Raw genomic sequence first — 14,614 nt, 5'->3', positions numbered from 1 at the left:
TTACCGAAGAGTGGCCAGAAAAAAGCCATTGCTTAAAGAAAAAAATAAGCAAACATGTTTGGTGTTCGCCAAAAGGCATGTGGGAGACTCCCCAAACATATGGAAGAAGGTACTCTGGTCAGATGAAACTAAAATGTAGCTTTTTGGCCATCAAGGAAAACGCTATATCTGGCGCAAACCCAACACCTCTCATCACCCCGAGAACACCATCCCCACAGTGAAGCATGGTGGTGGCAGCATCATGCTGTGGGGATGTTTTCCATCGGCAGGGACTGGGAAACTGGTCAGAATTGAAGGAATGATGGATGGCGCTAAATACAGGGAAATTCTTGAGGGAAACCTGTTTCAGTCTTCCAGAGATTTGAGACTGGGACGGAGGTTCACCTTCCAGCAGGACAATGACCCTAAGCATACTGCTAAAGCAACACTCGAGTGGTTTAAGGGGAAACATTTAAATGTCTTGGAATGGCCTAGTCAAAGCCGCATACTGCTAAAGCAACACTCGAGTGGTTTAAGGGGAAACATTTAAATGTCTTGGAATGGCCTAGTCAAAGCCCAGACCTCAATCCAATTGAGAATCTGTGGTATTACTTAAAGATTGCTGTACACCAGCGGAACCCATCCAACTTGAAGGAGCTGGAGCAGTTTTGCCTTGAAGAATGGGCAAAAATCCCAGTGGCTAGATGTGCCAAGCTTATAGACATACCACAAGAGACTTGCAGCTGTAATTGCTGCAAAAGGTGTCTCTACAAAGTATTGACTTTGGGGGGGTGAATAGTTACGCACGCTCAAGTTCTGTTTTTTTGTCTTATTTCTTGTTTTTTACAATAAAAAATATTTTGCATCTTCAAAGTGGTAGGCATGTTCTGTAAATCAAATGATACAACCCCCCCCAAAAAAAACATTTTAATTCCAGGTTGTAAGGTGTGTCCAGCGCATTCATCTGGGAGTGAGGGAATGAGTGAGTGATGAGAGGGGTTGTGGGGATTGAGCTGTGCTGTGAGAGTAAAACAAAATAGGAAAAATGCCAAGGGGGGTGAATACTTTCACAAGCCACTGTATCATAAGAAATGGATGATGGATATCCACAAATTAATACATATCATACGAAACATAACATATCATACTAATTGGAGTGTCCCGGAATTACCTTTACTATGTTACGTCTACCCCTGAGTGCAGGTTGTGAGTTGAAGGCGAAGCAGTCCAGTGAGTTCACACACCAAGACAAGGAGTAGTAGAAAATCAAATAACAGTTTCCATATCAACGGGTCCTGTGCATGTCATGTAAGCTTGTGTATTAGCCTTCTTTTTCTTGTGAGTCAGCTAGCTATGCCAGCTAGTAAGGACCACACAGACGCACGCACACACACTTAAATGAGAATCCTACCTTCACAGTGTCCAGGTCTCCAGCTTTAGCTACCTCCAGGAGTTGATAGTCTACATCAGAGTTCCTCACTGGAACATTTTCTGGTGGAGAAAAAAAGAAGCCTGTCTGAAGAGAATGGAGAGGGGATAAAGCTATCCCAACACACACCACAGGAGGCTGGTGGCACCTTCATTAGGGAGGACAGGCTCGTGGTAATGGCTGGAGCGGAATCAGTGGAATGGTATCAAATACATCAAACACGTGGTTTCCATGTGTTTGATGCCATTCCATTAGCTCCTTTCCAGCCATTATTATGAGCCGTCCTCCCCTCAGCAGCCTCCACTGATCCACACATATTCAGTCAGGCACACACAAACGCAAGCATACACATATATTCTCTCTCTTGCTGTCTCTCTCCCTCTCTCTCTGTACCACTGAGTATCTGCTGCACGGCCTCGTTGCCCATCTGTGAGGCAGTGAATCCCTGTAGTGAGAGGATGGAGGCGTCTGCGCCGTAGCTCAGCAGCAATCTGCAGGTCTGGAGGTGTCCTGCCATGGCAGCACGGTGCAGGGCCGTCTGGCCCAGGGTGTCCAGCGCATTCATCTGGGAGTGAGGGAATAAGTGAGTGAGGAGAGGGGTTGTGGGGATTGAGATGTGCTGTGAGAGTGAATTTCCCCGTTTTGAAACGAACACAAACATTAATTAATCAGATGAGCCCCCAAAGCTACTAGAGCTCTTCAGAGACTATCAGCCCTGAGCAGGAACTGGGAGAGATAGTGTGGAAGTGTGTGCTATTGTGTCTGTGTGTGTCTGTGTGTGTTTGTGTGCACATCCATTTTGTGTGTGTGTGTGTTTTTGGGAGGTCTAGTGCATTTGTATGTGTGTAAATGTATACGTGTGTAAATGTATGCTTGTCTGCCTGCACAAGTGTCTAAAAGTGTGTGCATGTCTGAGTTTGCTTCCTGACAGACTTGTATTTATTCAGCACCGTTTTAGTTTCTCTTAGCTCCTGGGATGTCCTCATTTCGATGAATTACAAATCGTACAACTCCAATGAAAGGGGAGGCTCTGCTTGGAACAACACACAGCACAGCTCCCCACAGAGACACTGATCTGAGCGCAGCAGCAAAACTCCAATACTAGGCTCTGCTCGACTGTGTTTGTTAACTGCTCAGCCAGGCAGGCAGTCAGGCACGCACAGCTGTTTACTTTGGATGGCTGAGGATGGGTGAAGGGATGTATGGCTGAGGATGGGTGAAGGGATGGATGGCTGAGGATGGGTTAAGGGATGGATGGCTGAAGGGATGGATGGGTGAGGTGAATACTGTTTACTTTGGATGTCTGTTCCCTCTGTCATGCTCCCTACCCAGCTAAGTAGTGCTGGGTCTCTGTGGGGGATAGCTACCTGCACTCGTGACTTTGAAAGGACAAGCCAGACATGACAGTTAAAGTGCCACTGTGTGTAGAGGCTTCTCTTTTCTGGATAGCTGCTCAACGAACGCTGCTGTCAAAAGCACCAAAGAGCCTCTCTTATGTCTGTCTCCGCCATGTTTCTTTAGAAAGCAATATAAAACATACAACACTCCCGCTATTGAAATAACTCTATCAAGGAAAGGTATCAAGAGGATTCTCTTTAGTGGCTGTCTGGCTTTTAAACAGCGTAGAACTGGTGTGTGTCTTGCCCCAGGCCTGCATCAGAGAAGGACATCCTGTTAAGGTGAGATCTTCAGGGAATGGCAGGCTCTGAACACTCCATCCATCAGGTCATTCTTATCTGATGGAGCTCTCAGAACCAGACCGTTGATTGGCCAGACAGTCTTTTCCCGCTGTCCGTCCTGTCGGTGCATTAAGTAATACTAAAAGCGATTCAGCTCCAAAACAGGCAACTTCAGATTGCCACCCGGACACTGGGGAGACCGATCTCTCTGCCTTTAGGTAGTCAGTTAGAGAAACATCATGCCTCCCAGGGTCTGAGTTCACTCAAATGGCTCAGATTTACACTCTTGATTAGGTGTTTCCCATTGAACCTGACCGTCTTTGCTGGTACAAGTAGCAAGACCAGTAGAGAGGATGGGTGAAGGGATGGATGGGTGAAGGGATGGATGGGTGAAGGGATGATGGCTGAGGATGGGTGAAGGGATGGATGGCTGAGGATGGGTGAAGGGATGGATGGCTGAGGATGGGTGAAGGGATGATGGCTGAGGATGGGTGAAGGGATGGATGGCTGAAGGGATAGATGGCTGAGGATGGGTGAAGGGATGGATGGGTAAAGGGATGATGGCTGAGGATGGGTGAAGGGATGATGGCTGAGGATGGGTGAAGGGATGGATGGCTGAGGATGGGTGAGGGGAATACTGTACCTTCGCTCCATGTTTCTGTAACACCTCCATGATGTCATTGTGTGCCCTCTCAGCAGCCACGTGTAGGGGAGTCATGAAGCTGCAGAGACACACAGGTTTGAGTCCACATAGTCATGACATGAAAGTGGTTAGGGGATGAGTTCAGAAAGAGGTCAGACAGAGGTCAGGTAAACAGGAAGACACTCACTCCTTGTTCTTCTCATTGACGTTGGCACCTTTACGTAACAGCAGCTCTGTGACCTGCTTCCGCTTGGGGTGAGGAGAGGCCACTGAACAGTGCTGCAACACAAAAGGAGTTCATTTAACACTGTAGCCCTGTGTGGTGTGTGTGGTGTGTGTGTGTGTGCTGTGTGTGAGTGGTGTGTGTGTATGTGGTGTGTGTGTGAGTGGTGTGTGTGAGGTGTGTATGTCTCACCAGTGCCGTCTCGTGGGTCTGTGGGTGTTTGAAGTTGATGATCTCTAGAGCGAGGGTCTTCTTGGCCTTGGCCATGTCTGCCTCCCGCGCTGCCTGGAGCAGGGAGTGACCCTTAAACTCATCTACACACAGGGCAGAGAGAAAGATGATGTCATCCAAACAGTTACACACACAACCCAAAACATTTTACTGGAAGGACAAACTATAACGCCAGTGTGACCATGTTTGTATGCATGTGAGTGTATTGTGTGAGCCTGTGTGTCAGTGTGTGTGTTTGTGTCAGTGTGTTTGTGTGTATGTGTGTGTGTGTGAGTGAGAGAGAGAAGATGCTGTTCTCACAAGTGAGTCTCTCTTTAAGCTCCGGGGTGGGGGCCATGTCCACAGCGCTCTTCCCGTGACAGTTGACCAGGGAGGGGTCGGCCCCGTGGCTCAGCAGCAGAGAACACACCTCCACGCGGTTCTTCGAGGCAGCCTCGTGGAGAGGGGTGAACTGCCACAGGTCCATGGCGTTAACACACGCTCCATGCTACAGGAAACAGAGAGGGCTGTTAGACGCGATCGATATTGTAAAGGAAAGAAAGTGGCAGGTAGGTGAAAATATATTTTTGCAACAATGTTTTGAAACCTGAACTAGTCCAATAAGAGCAAAGATTACGCTGAACTTTTCGTTGAGGTGTCACAACCCAGGTGTTACAGCAGCACTGACGTGATATCTGACATCAAACATCAGGTGAGTGATGAGGGCTTCCCTTAGACTAGCCAGTCAGTCCTGAGACTTCAGCTTAAAGACCAACTCAGAGAGGAAGTGTAAAAAGTACGTTTGTCTGAGTGTTCTGTCAAAGGAACCCAGACAGATTTTTCAGACAGTGACAGAGCTGCTAAGAATCCCTCTGAAAACACCTGACAAAATAAAGGCTTTCTCAGGACCCTCTATACCAGGGGTATTCAACTCTTACCCTACGAGGTCTGGAGCCTGCTGGTTTTCTGTTCTACCTGATTATTAGGGCAAAAATCAGTCCCTGGTTAGAGGGGAACAACGGAGAAAAAACCCCCCAGTGGAACTGGCTTTGTGGTCCAGAGTTGAATTTGAGGTCTCTATAGACTCTGTGCTAAAGGATTCTCACTTTCATAATATATAATAATATATGACATTTACATTTACATTTTAGTCATTTAGCAGACGGTCTTATCCAGAGCGACATACAGTTAAGTGAGTGCATACATTTTTCATACTGGCCCCTCGTGGGAATCGAACCCACAACCCTGGCGTTGCAAGCGCCATGCTCTACCAACTGAGCTACACGGGGCCCATTTAGCAGACGCTTTTATCCAAAGCGACTTACAGTCATGCGTGTATACATTTTAAGTATGGGTGATCCCAGGAATCGAACCCACTACCCTGGCGTGACAAGCTCCATGCTCTACCAAATGAGTTTCATAGCCACACCATAACAAGCATACCAGTATACACACAAAGCAGCAGAGACAAGGAGAAATGCTGAGTTTCTTACCTTCAGCAGAAGCTCTGTGACTTCGTAGTGACCATATGAACAGGCATTATGGAGAGGAACCAGACCCCTGAGGGAGAGGAGCCCGCATAGACAACATTATTTCACATACAAAACAGACGTTGTATATCTGTGTAATTAACAACTCAGTTAATTAGGTAAGGAGGTCAATGAAGTGCCTGAGCAAAGTGTGAACTCAACATTCCAGAAACATTGGGGGGGGGGGGACATGCCAACGTAACATTCACCCTAAAGCACACGCAAACAACGAACACACTTACCCTTTGTCCTTTGCATGTACGTCGGCACCGTGCTGTAGTAGGAGCTGTACTATTCTGACCCGGTTGTACCCTGCTGCCAGGTGGAGAGGGGTGGACTACAGGAGAGAAAGGAGAGAGAGAATGATCAGAATAAGACAAGGACATCTCAGACTACACTTTCTAACTGACAAAACACCTCCTACTGGGCAAGAGCAGGAGCTGGATGCCCATTACCACACTTAAAGCGCGTTAGCACCGCTCCTCAGTGCTAGCATATATATGAGAGTGTCTCTCTGGGGAGAGAGGTTGATGGGAGATCCCAGATGGGGAGGAGTGGACTCAGGAGGATGGAACATTTATCCGGAGGAGGTTCACTGAAACAGAACTGCAATGAGCTCTGAACCAGAGAGTTAGCAACATAAAGAGCTGATCTGGGAGGAAAGTATCATTGGGATCATTATAGTTAATACTTCAGGCGAAAAACCAGTGGGCTAGCCTGGGCTACATGACTGCTTTTATATCCTTTCAGATTTACTCGCTTGTCTTTGGTTATTGATTTCCAGACGGAGGCTGTGTGGGTGTGTCCGCACGCGCAACCTAAATGATGTGCATCTCATCTCACAGACTCTGTCTTCCCACTGAATAGTCAAATAGATTACATCACCTCATTGAAAATAATTAGTGCAATTAGGGAACTGCCAACTCAAGCTGGACCAAAAATGTGAATCAATGGCTTCCCTCAGAGCAGCCATGTGAAAGCCTCTCTCAGCTGTCTCTGCTTGAGCAGAGTGCTCTACATTTCAGAGTCAGCTAGAGCTGGCTGCTGCCAACACAACACAAGAAATTGGTGCTTCGGTGCCTGTTTTTTTTTGGGCTGTCCTACAACTGTGATTCTGGTAAATCGTGAAATTTAGCTAGCTACGTTTGTTGTGAAGAAGCAGTGGCTGATTTCAATCAAACACAGACGAAACAACAAACTGAAGGAGGAGCTCAAGAGAAAAGGAAACATCATGGCAGAGACCGCAGTATTGGAGTTCTATCAACAGAACACAGATGAGCAGTCAATGTAATTCCCAGAGACAGGAGTTAGTCTAGCGACCGTGCATTGAGTGGGTATCAGAGACTAAATAAATGTGTCACAACCAGACAGTGAATTAAGAGGTAGCAGGAAAAAGGACCCCATTCCCCTTCAGATATACTTTCCAGGTGAGGAAAAAGTATGACTGGAGAATAGTGAACAAAATAATGAGACAAAACGTGCCAATGAAGAGTGCACAACAAACATTTACATTTTTTCCTGCTTTCCACTGATTACACAATTAATAAGGAACTGTGTAAATTGTCCACCCATAGATAATTTACAACTCTTATTTGGTTTGGACAAAATTACCAAAATGCAAAAAAAAACAAGCTTTCGTCACATGCACCTTATAATTACAACAGCAAAGTAGACAACGACCGAGTCCAAAACAAGGACAAAAGGTGTAACTCAAGCTATAGGATGGCAGGGTGACGTCACAGTATGGCATTACAGGAGCAGGTGCAGACAGAGTGAGGGGAAGTATGTTGGCCCCGGTAATAAGCAGGCAATAAGGTGAAATCAGGAACACAGAAGTGGGTACGTATCCCAGGGTTCTTTATCCTGACCCAAACTCACCTCCTCCCCAAATCATAACCTTAACCCAGGACCCAATGGGAGGTTTAGTGGGTGGATGAAATGTGACCAACAAGAAGGCCAAGGCTCCAAATGTGCACAAGGAGTCAAGAGTCAGCTTAACTGATAAAATCATAAACCAAACCCCCCCCCCAAAAAAAATCAAAAGGAGTGCATCAATCTTAGAGCTGTTTGAAAATAACTTACCAGCATTTTTTGAGATGTCGACTGATAGACAATGTCGCCAGAACCACAAGTAAAACAGAACAAAAAAAGGAAAACAAAAACAAAAATGATATAATGATAGCATCATGTTGGTATTCCAAGCTAGAAGAAGTCAATGCAGATTTTAATCTACATTTTTAAATTCAACTGAGCAGGCCTAGTTGATTCCTACTTTTAGGTGTTTATAATTTGTTGAATAAGTTGTTGGGAACAGAACAGCGTGTCTGCACTATAACTTTTAGAGACAAAAGGTCGGGTGAGATGTGCAGGAGACTGACGTTAGCAACCATAACATTTACAGGACATTTGAGCAGGATCAGGAGGGAGGCGACATGGTTGTTGATCATCCGGTCTCCCCTTTTCCACTCGGTTCTGCACCAGACAGCCCTGTTCTGTTCTACCCCCAGATAGATAACCTAGGCTACGTGAGCCGGACGGGACAGGGGTCTGGGACGGGACGGGACAGGAAGGATGAATCAGCGAAACGTGGCAGAGCAGAGCTGTTGTATGTTAGTAATCATAGGATGCAACACTACACCTCTCTTCAACATGACAGCTGTGAGTCATATGTATTAATATGCCATTTAGCAGACGCTTACAGTCATTCTGTGGATTTCAGTACAAGACTGCTATAGAACCACAAAAGCCATTGTAGAACCTCGGAACTAGGGCCGCAGTGGAAACCAGTATCATGCACGTCCTTATTTTACAAGGAAAAAATAATAAACCATTATATGAAAGTCTGATATAACAACAAAACAGCTATTTACAAAATAAACACATTGAAACTCACCCAAAAGACAGTTTATGATGTCAGTATTTTAGATGCATCCCATACCACTGGCTAGACCAGAGACTAGGCTATTTATCCCAGTTACAACATGCCATTATTCTCAAACTTGTTGGTATGATTCACACACCATGCTGACAGAATGCTTTCTTTCACTCTGTTTCGTCTGCACTAAAAGCTGAATTTTTCATTAACAGTTTTCCCTTGTCTGCCAGTTTGTTTTTATTGGGTTGTGTGTCTCGCCCCAGGAATATTACAAATTCAACGCAGCACAGGGCTGCATCACCATGGCGACACAGTTGTAGCCGAGGTTGGGCTCAAACGCTTAGGTTCCGCCCGTCAATCTGTCACCCCGGAGGGGCGGGAGGAAAGGAGAGGGGGAGGAGGGGAGAGGGGAGAGGGGGAGATAGGGAGGAGGGGGAGTCAGCCTAGTGAGAGATAAGAGCATCCCACCGGCTTTATATCCAATCACTACAACAAAATAATAATAACAATAACAAACCCTGTTGTTAAAAATAAGTAAGTACTGGTCCCTCTCGCTCCCTCTGCAATCACTAACATAGCACATGGACAAGACAGGGTAATGTTTCATCTGCTTTCAGACACAAAGCTTTTCTCTGTTAAACAGCTGACTGGAAATTATTACAAACCTGCTTCCCCTTTAGAGTGTCTAGTCCACTACCACAGTCCACTCACTACCCTCTCCTTTCCTCAAATAATGTACTGTCCCCTACGGATATTAAGGACAGTTTCCATTCAGAACATGATGTACTGAAGTGATCCAGATAGTTAGAGGAACTGCATGCTGGCCCCAACGTGATAACACAGAGCATATCCATTTTAAAATCTTAAGTGTTTTGAAGGGGACATCTGTGATGGTATAAAGCACTGTTCCATTTCCCGGTAGACCTGGAGAGGGGGAGAGAGAAATAAAAAGCGAGAGAGCGAGAGAAGATGGATGTGGCAGGACGACCTTTTGTCTCCCAGCCTTTGGGGATAGGTACAGTAGTGAGTCAGGGAGAGAAGGAGAGAGGTTTTCAACCGGTGTGCCGCGGTGTGCCTTGAGGAACTCTTAAGCGTGCCGCAAAACGTTTCCTAATCTAGATTTTTTTTAAAGAACTCACTTATAAACGTGACCTGTGGAATGCACATTCAATTTTGACTTGGCAGCACCAGTGCCGCTCAGATAATACATTGGATGGCACATGGTTACATCTGTATCATTGTTTCAAGTCCAGTACGCTAAGCCTGTTGTTATCTGTATCATTTGAGGGGCGCGCATCATTATTTGACTTCGCCTGCGAGAACCACTAGCACTGGCAAGTCTGATTAGGCTTAGCTGAACCACAGCCTCTGCCATAGAAACAAACGGAGCATGGCTTTGTGTCCGTGGTCGCACCTTTACAATGCAGAAAACCCCTCGTCTCCAGCTCAGTTCAAAACGAAATACCTATTTTACCGGAGCTAAAAAATATATATAATATTTGTCACAGAAAATAGATGATTTGCAGTATGGATCAGATGAGATGGAGGTCATTACAACTAAATAAATTAATAGGGATATTTTAGGTGTGCCGCAGAATTTCTTATCCCATCAAGGTGTGCCACGGTTGAAATAAGGTTGGGATCCACTGGGTTAGAGTACATGAGTAGTCTGTGTGTACTATATTTCCATGCCCTTTGAACTGTTACCTGCCGGTTAACCCAATTAGTCCCACCACGTTGCCGGCGTGATTTGGACTTCCAACCCCTTTTAAACATTGTGTGTTTGAGCTACAGACTTCTTGTTTGTACCATTGGATTCGTCTATTTCTTCTGGTACCAACCATTAGTCTGTGTGATTAAAAGGGTCTGAGTTAGAGCAGTGTTTGTGAGACAACGGAGGATCCTGAAGGGGTCGGGTCTTTTTACAAAAACGTCAGAATGGTTTGAGCTACAAACTATTAAAAGCTATCTATGAAAAGCTGAGACTCATGAGCACACATTTTGCTATATGGCACTCACAAGCTACACAAGAGTCGTTAGAAGGTAAGGGGTTCTCCTAATTAGAAGATCATAGGAAATCCAAGGACCTAGTGTCTATAATGCTGTAATAAGCTCACATAGTTGCTGTCACAAACTCCAAACAGTTGTCACTGACTAGTTGGATATTAATTTCCCACTGAACAAACATTACGGTACTTTTCATTGACATTTGTCAATAAAACTTATGAATGCAACTGTATGTCAAATTGTTTTGTGTTCTACTTATAGACCTGGTTGTCCTGAAAAGAAAATGGTACAACACTTAATTGTGAGGCTAAATATAAGGGCTGAACAAGCAGATTTAGCTGGGGTCTCGGGACTGATAGGGTTAAAGTAGTCCACCACCTCCACTCCACACTGGGAGAGTGATCAGATCACTAGCAAGTAGCTATTATGTGTGACTGCATCATGCATGTGTAAACACACCTCTCTCTCCAGCACAGGAACACAAAGAGCTTCACAGAGGGAAGAGGAGAGGAAGGACTAGGGTGAGAGGAGGAAATGGGTTGAGGAGAGAGGAGGGCGGGGGTGAGAGGGGAGAGGAGAGGAGGGCGGGGGTGAGAGGGGAGAGGAGAGGAGGGCGGGGGTGAGAGGGGAGAGGAGAGGAGGGCGGGGGTGAGAGGGGAGAGGAGAGGAGTGACTGGGGTGAGAAGGGAGAGGAGAGGAGTGATGGGTGAGAGGGGAGAGGAGAGGAGTGACTGGGGTGAGAGGGAAGAGGAGGGACTGGGGTGAGAGGGGAGAGGATGGGAGGGTGAGAGGGGAGAGGATGGGAGGGTGAGAGGGGGAGGATGGAAGGATGAGAGGGGGGAGGATGGGAGGGTGAGAGGGGGGAGGATGGGAGGGTGAGAGGGGGGAGGATGGGAGGGTGAGAGGGGGGAGGAGGGAGGGACTGGGTTGAGAGGGGAGAGGGGGGGGGTGAGAGGGGAGACGAGGGGGTTGTTGGAAAGCTCTAATTCCTTCCTTTGCTATTACTTTCATCAGCAAGCACATAGCAGCTCCATTCCTTTTTCTCTCCTTTCTCCTTCCGTCTCTCACTCTCCCTTTACAGAATTGTAACCTGTAACCATGCCAACAGTGACTGGTAAGCTGTTGCCATGGTGGCAGTGCATGCTATAACTACCATGAAAACGGTACAGTTGGAGGTTTGGCCGAGTGAACCAACCTATAGAGAACCTCCCTCTCCACTGAGATAACCATGCATCATTAGGCTTAACCCTGGGGAGGGAGAGGGTGACTCTCTTTATGTCATGTTCCAGGGGATAGAGTAAACAGCCCAGTCCGAGGGGAGGCAGGCGAACACAAACGTTGGCCAAACAGAGCGAACACAAACGTTGGCCAAACAGAGCGAACACAAACGTTGGCCAAACATAGAGCGAACACAAACGTTGGCCAAACAGAGCGAACACAAACGTTGGCCAAACATAGAGCGAACACAAACGTTGGCCAAACAGAGCGAACACAAACGTTGGCCAAACATAGAGCGAACACAAACGTTGGCCAAACAGAGCGAACACAAACGTTGGCCAAACATAGAGCGAACACAAACGTTAGCCAAACAAATCGGAGGAGCACCCCCTCTTCCTCTGCCTGGTAGCAGGAGGGCTGGATCAATTCACATTAGGCCTCTCCTCTACTCTGCTGACGGCTCACTGCTGGGGGAGATATACGGCCCAGACCCAGCCCCAGACCCAGCCCCTCCCTCTACCCCTATGGAAGGTGCTGCTTCTACTGCATATACACGGGACACTGTGATAATGAGGCAGACCACAACAGGGCCAGGGGGATGGGTGCACTGCCTACACCTATACATAAAGACTCACACTGCACATAATACACACCGAGTTAACAAACCATTAAGAACACCTGCTCTTTCCATGACAGACTGACCAGGTGAATCCAGGTGAAAGCTATGATTAGGGCTGTTGCGGTGACCGTATTACCGCCACACCGGCAGTCAAGAGTCATGACCGCAGTAAAATTCCATGTGACCGTTGGATGTGCTTTGGTAGTACCCAACTCGCTAACGACCATCAGGTCCTAATGGCCTGGTAGTCAAGGCTCTATTGTCCCTCTAACCACTGGCATCGATGCAAATGCAATCAAAAATCCCAAACAACACTTATCATCAAAACAGTATCATGCTTTTAAAACTCACCTCATTGTGATGCTCAATTTGAAGAAGTTCAACAGCAGGTTGAAACTGAGTGGAAAACATGGTCATTGTGGATGTTGTTTCAAAGCCTAACACAACGAAATGAACAGTTTTCTAAGGTGATGATTAATTCAAAACACCCATAAACATATTAGAGCTTATGCATACACATAGGCTTATGAGCCCAAGCCCAAAAAATAACCTGATTTAAAATTATGATTGTGCCATTATACAATACATAGTCTACCGCATATTACACATGGCTGACAAACATACAACAAAACTGATTTAAGATGTCTTTGGTACATAATTGGACTAGCCTATACTCCAAAATTAAACAAATTTGAGTAATTGCCTTTAAGGGTGGACTGTATTATTATGCATACTGGATGGACTGGTTACCTTATGCTCCAAAATGTCGATCCACGAGTCTGGGAGAGAACGTATAACCCTAGGCGATGCAGTTGGTTCATTGATTGTGCAGGGCGATTTTGAATAGCCTAGTAATAGGGAATTGTTTATATTTTCATAATTAATTTGGTCACACATTACCTTCAGCTGTACAGAATATCTCACCACCATGCGTTTCCATCTCCTCTCTCTCCTTTATTCATTTATTGAGCGTGCAGAGGGGCTTTCAACAGTTTAGTAAAATATGTTTTGTTGCGAAAACATGTTAGTATTTATGTTCCCAAACAGATTTCACTTGGTTTCCCAAATGAAGCACTGGTTAGCTGCAGGAACAGGGTTGGAGAGTTTATGGCATACAGAGTTAGGGTGGAATATCACCTGTCGCGCAGCGAGAGCATGCTCCTCAAACTGTGGTTGATGCGTGGAGTGAAATAAGTGTTCTTATATTTATTTTTCAGCTGCTCATATTAAGCACATGCTCCGCTACAAAACCGAAGTAGCCTACCTGTCATCATTGAAAAACGGACCGCGTGGGAAAGAGCGCAGCTTCCATTCGCTATTCGAGTGCACACAGATGACATGTATTTTTTCCCCTGTTCCTGTTCCTGCCCATTTGATAATGTGCCATTCTAACTCAAAACTAATTTTACAAAGACAAGGTAAAATTGAGAATAGTCTGATGGGTGAAAATATGATCACTTGATGAGAGAAGAGCTGTGCAGCCTGAGGCAAGAAACAGAGCATAAGCTTTTTTTGCTACTTTCTCAAATCAATAGTCTATAGGTCGCATCATGCAGCCCATATATGTTTTGATTTCTAAGACATTCTAAGGTTTGTATAATTCACAACTAAAGTTGCCAAATAACTCTAAATCTAGCATATAGGACCTGTTTCAAATGATCACTTTTATGCTAAACATAGCCACTTCATATGCGCACAAGCTCCGGAATGGGAAATAACCCTTTCTATTTTATTCAGCTAAGTTAAATTATATTCTTCTTACTATAAAATCATATAATATAAAATAATGGCATGGAACTTAAAAGCATATCTTGTCAGCTAAACAAACAATCCTACAGCCTATGCCATGGAGCTTGTATGCAGCTTGTATGGAGCTTGTATGCAGCTTGTATGGAGCTTGTATGCAGCTTGTATGGAGCTTGTATGCTTGCAGGCCTGGAGATACTAAACGTGTTTATGTTAATTAACGGTCAATTACCGTGAGACCGGCAGTCTTTTGCATGACAATAACCGGCTGACAAAATGTCATGCCCTAGCTCTAGCTGTGATCCCTTACTGATGTCACTTGTTAAATTCACTTCAATCAGTGTAGATGAAGGGGAGGTTAAACTAATTTTAAGCTTTGAGACATGGATTGTGTATGTGTGCCATTCATAGGGTGAATGGGCAAGACAAAATGTTTAAGTGCCACCCAAAGGACATC

General features: G+C 45.6%; 1 protein-coding gene across 1 annotated transcript in view; it reads right to left on the bottom strand.

Moving 5' to 3' along the window:
• The window catches only part of LOC311136498 (poly [ADP-ribose] polymerase tankyrase-1-like), a 117,701-nt gene that overhangs the window by 20,149 nt on the left and 82,938 nt on the right, over positions 1-14,614 (bottom strand). Inside the window, exons 6-13 of the mRNA XM_084170645.1 lie at positions 5,935-6,029; positions 5,657-5,723; positions 4,485-4,671; positions 4,146-4,267; positions 3,918-4,009; positions 3,731-3,809; positions 1,802-1,973; positions 1,391-1,470 (exon numbers count right to left, since the gene is read on the bottom strand). Of these exons, the coding sequence (XP_084026771.1) occupies positions 1,391-1,470; positions 1,802-1,973; positions 3,731-3,809; positions 3,918-4,009; positions 4,146-4,267; positions 4,485-4,671; positions 5,657-5,723; positions 5,935-6,029 (894 nt within the window). The remainder of the gene's footprint in view (positions 1-1,390; positions 1,471-1,801; positions 1,974-3,730; positions 3,810-3,917; positions 4,010-4,145; positions 4,268-4,484; positions 4,672-5,656; positions 5,724-5,934; positions 6,030-14,614) is intronic.

Source organism: Coregonus lavaretus (assembly GCF_964263955.1).
Source record: "Coregonus lavaretus genome assembly, chromosome: 10".
NCBI classification, from domain to species: Eukaryota; Metazoa; Chordata; class Actinopteri; order Salmoniformes; family Salmonidae; genus Coregonus; species Coregonus lavaretus.
The sequence above is the reverse complement of the archived record's forward strand: the minus strand, read 5'-3'. Positions and strand labels throughout refer to the sequence as shown.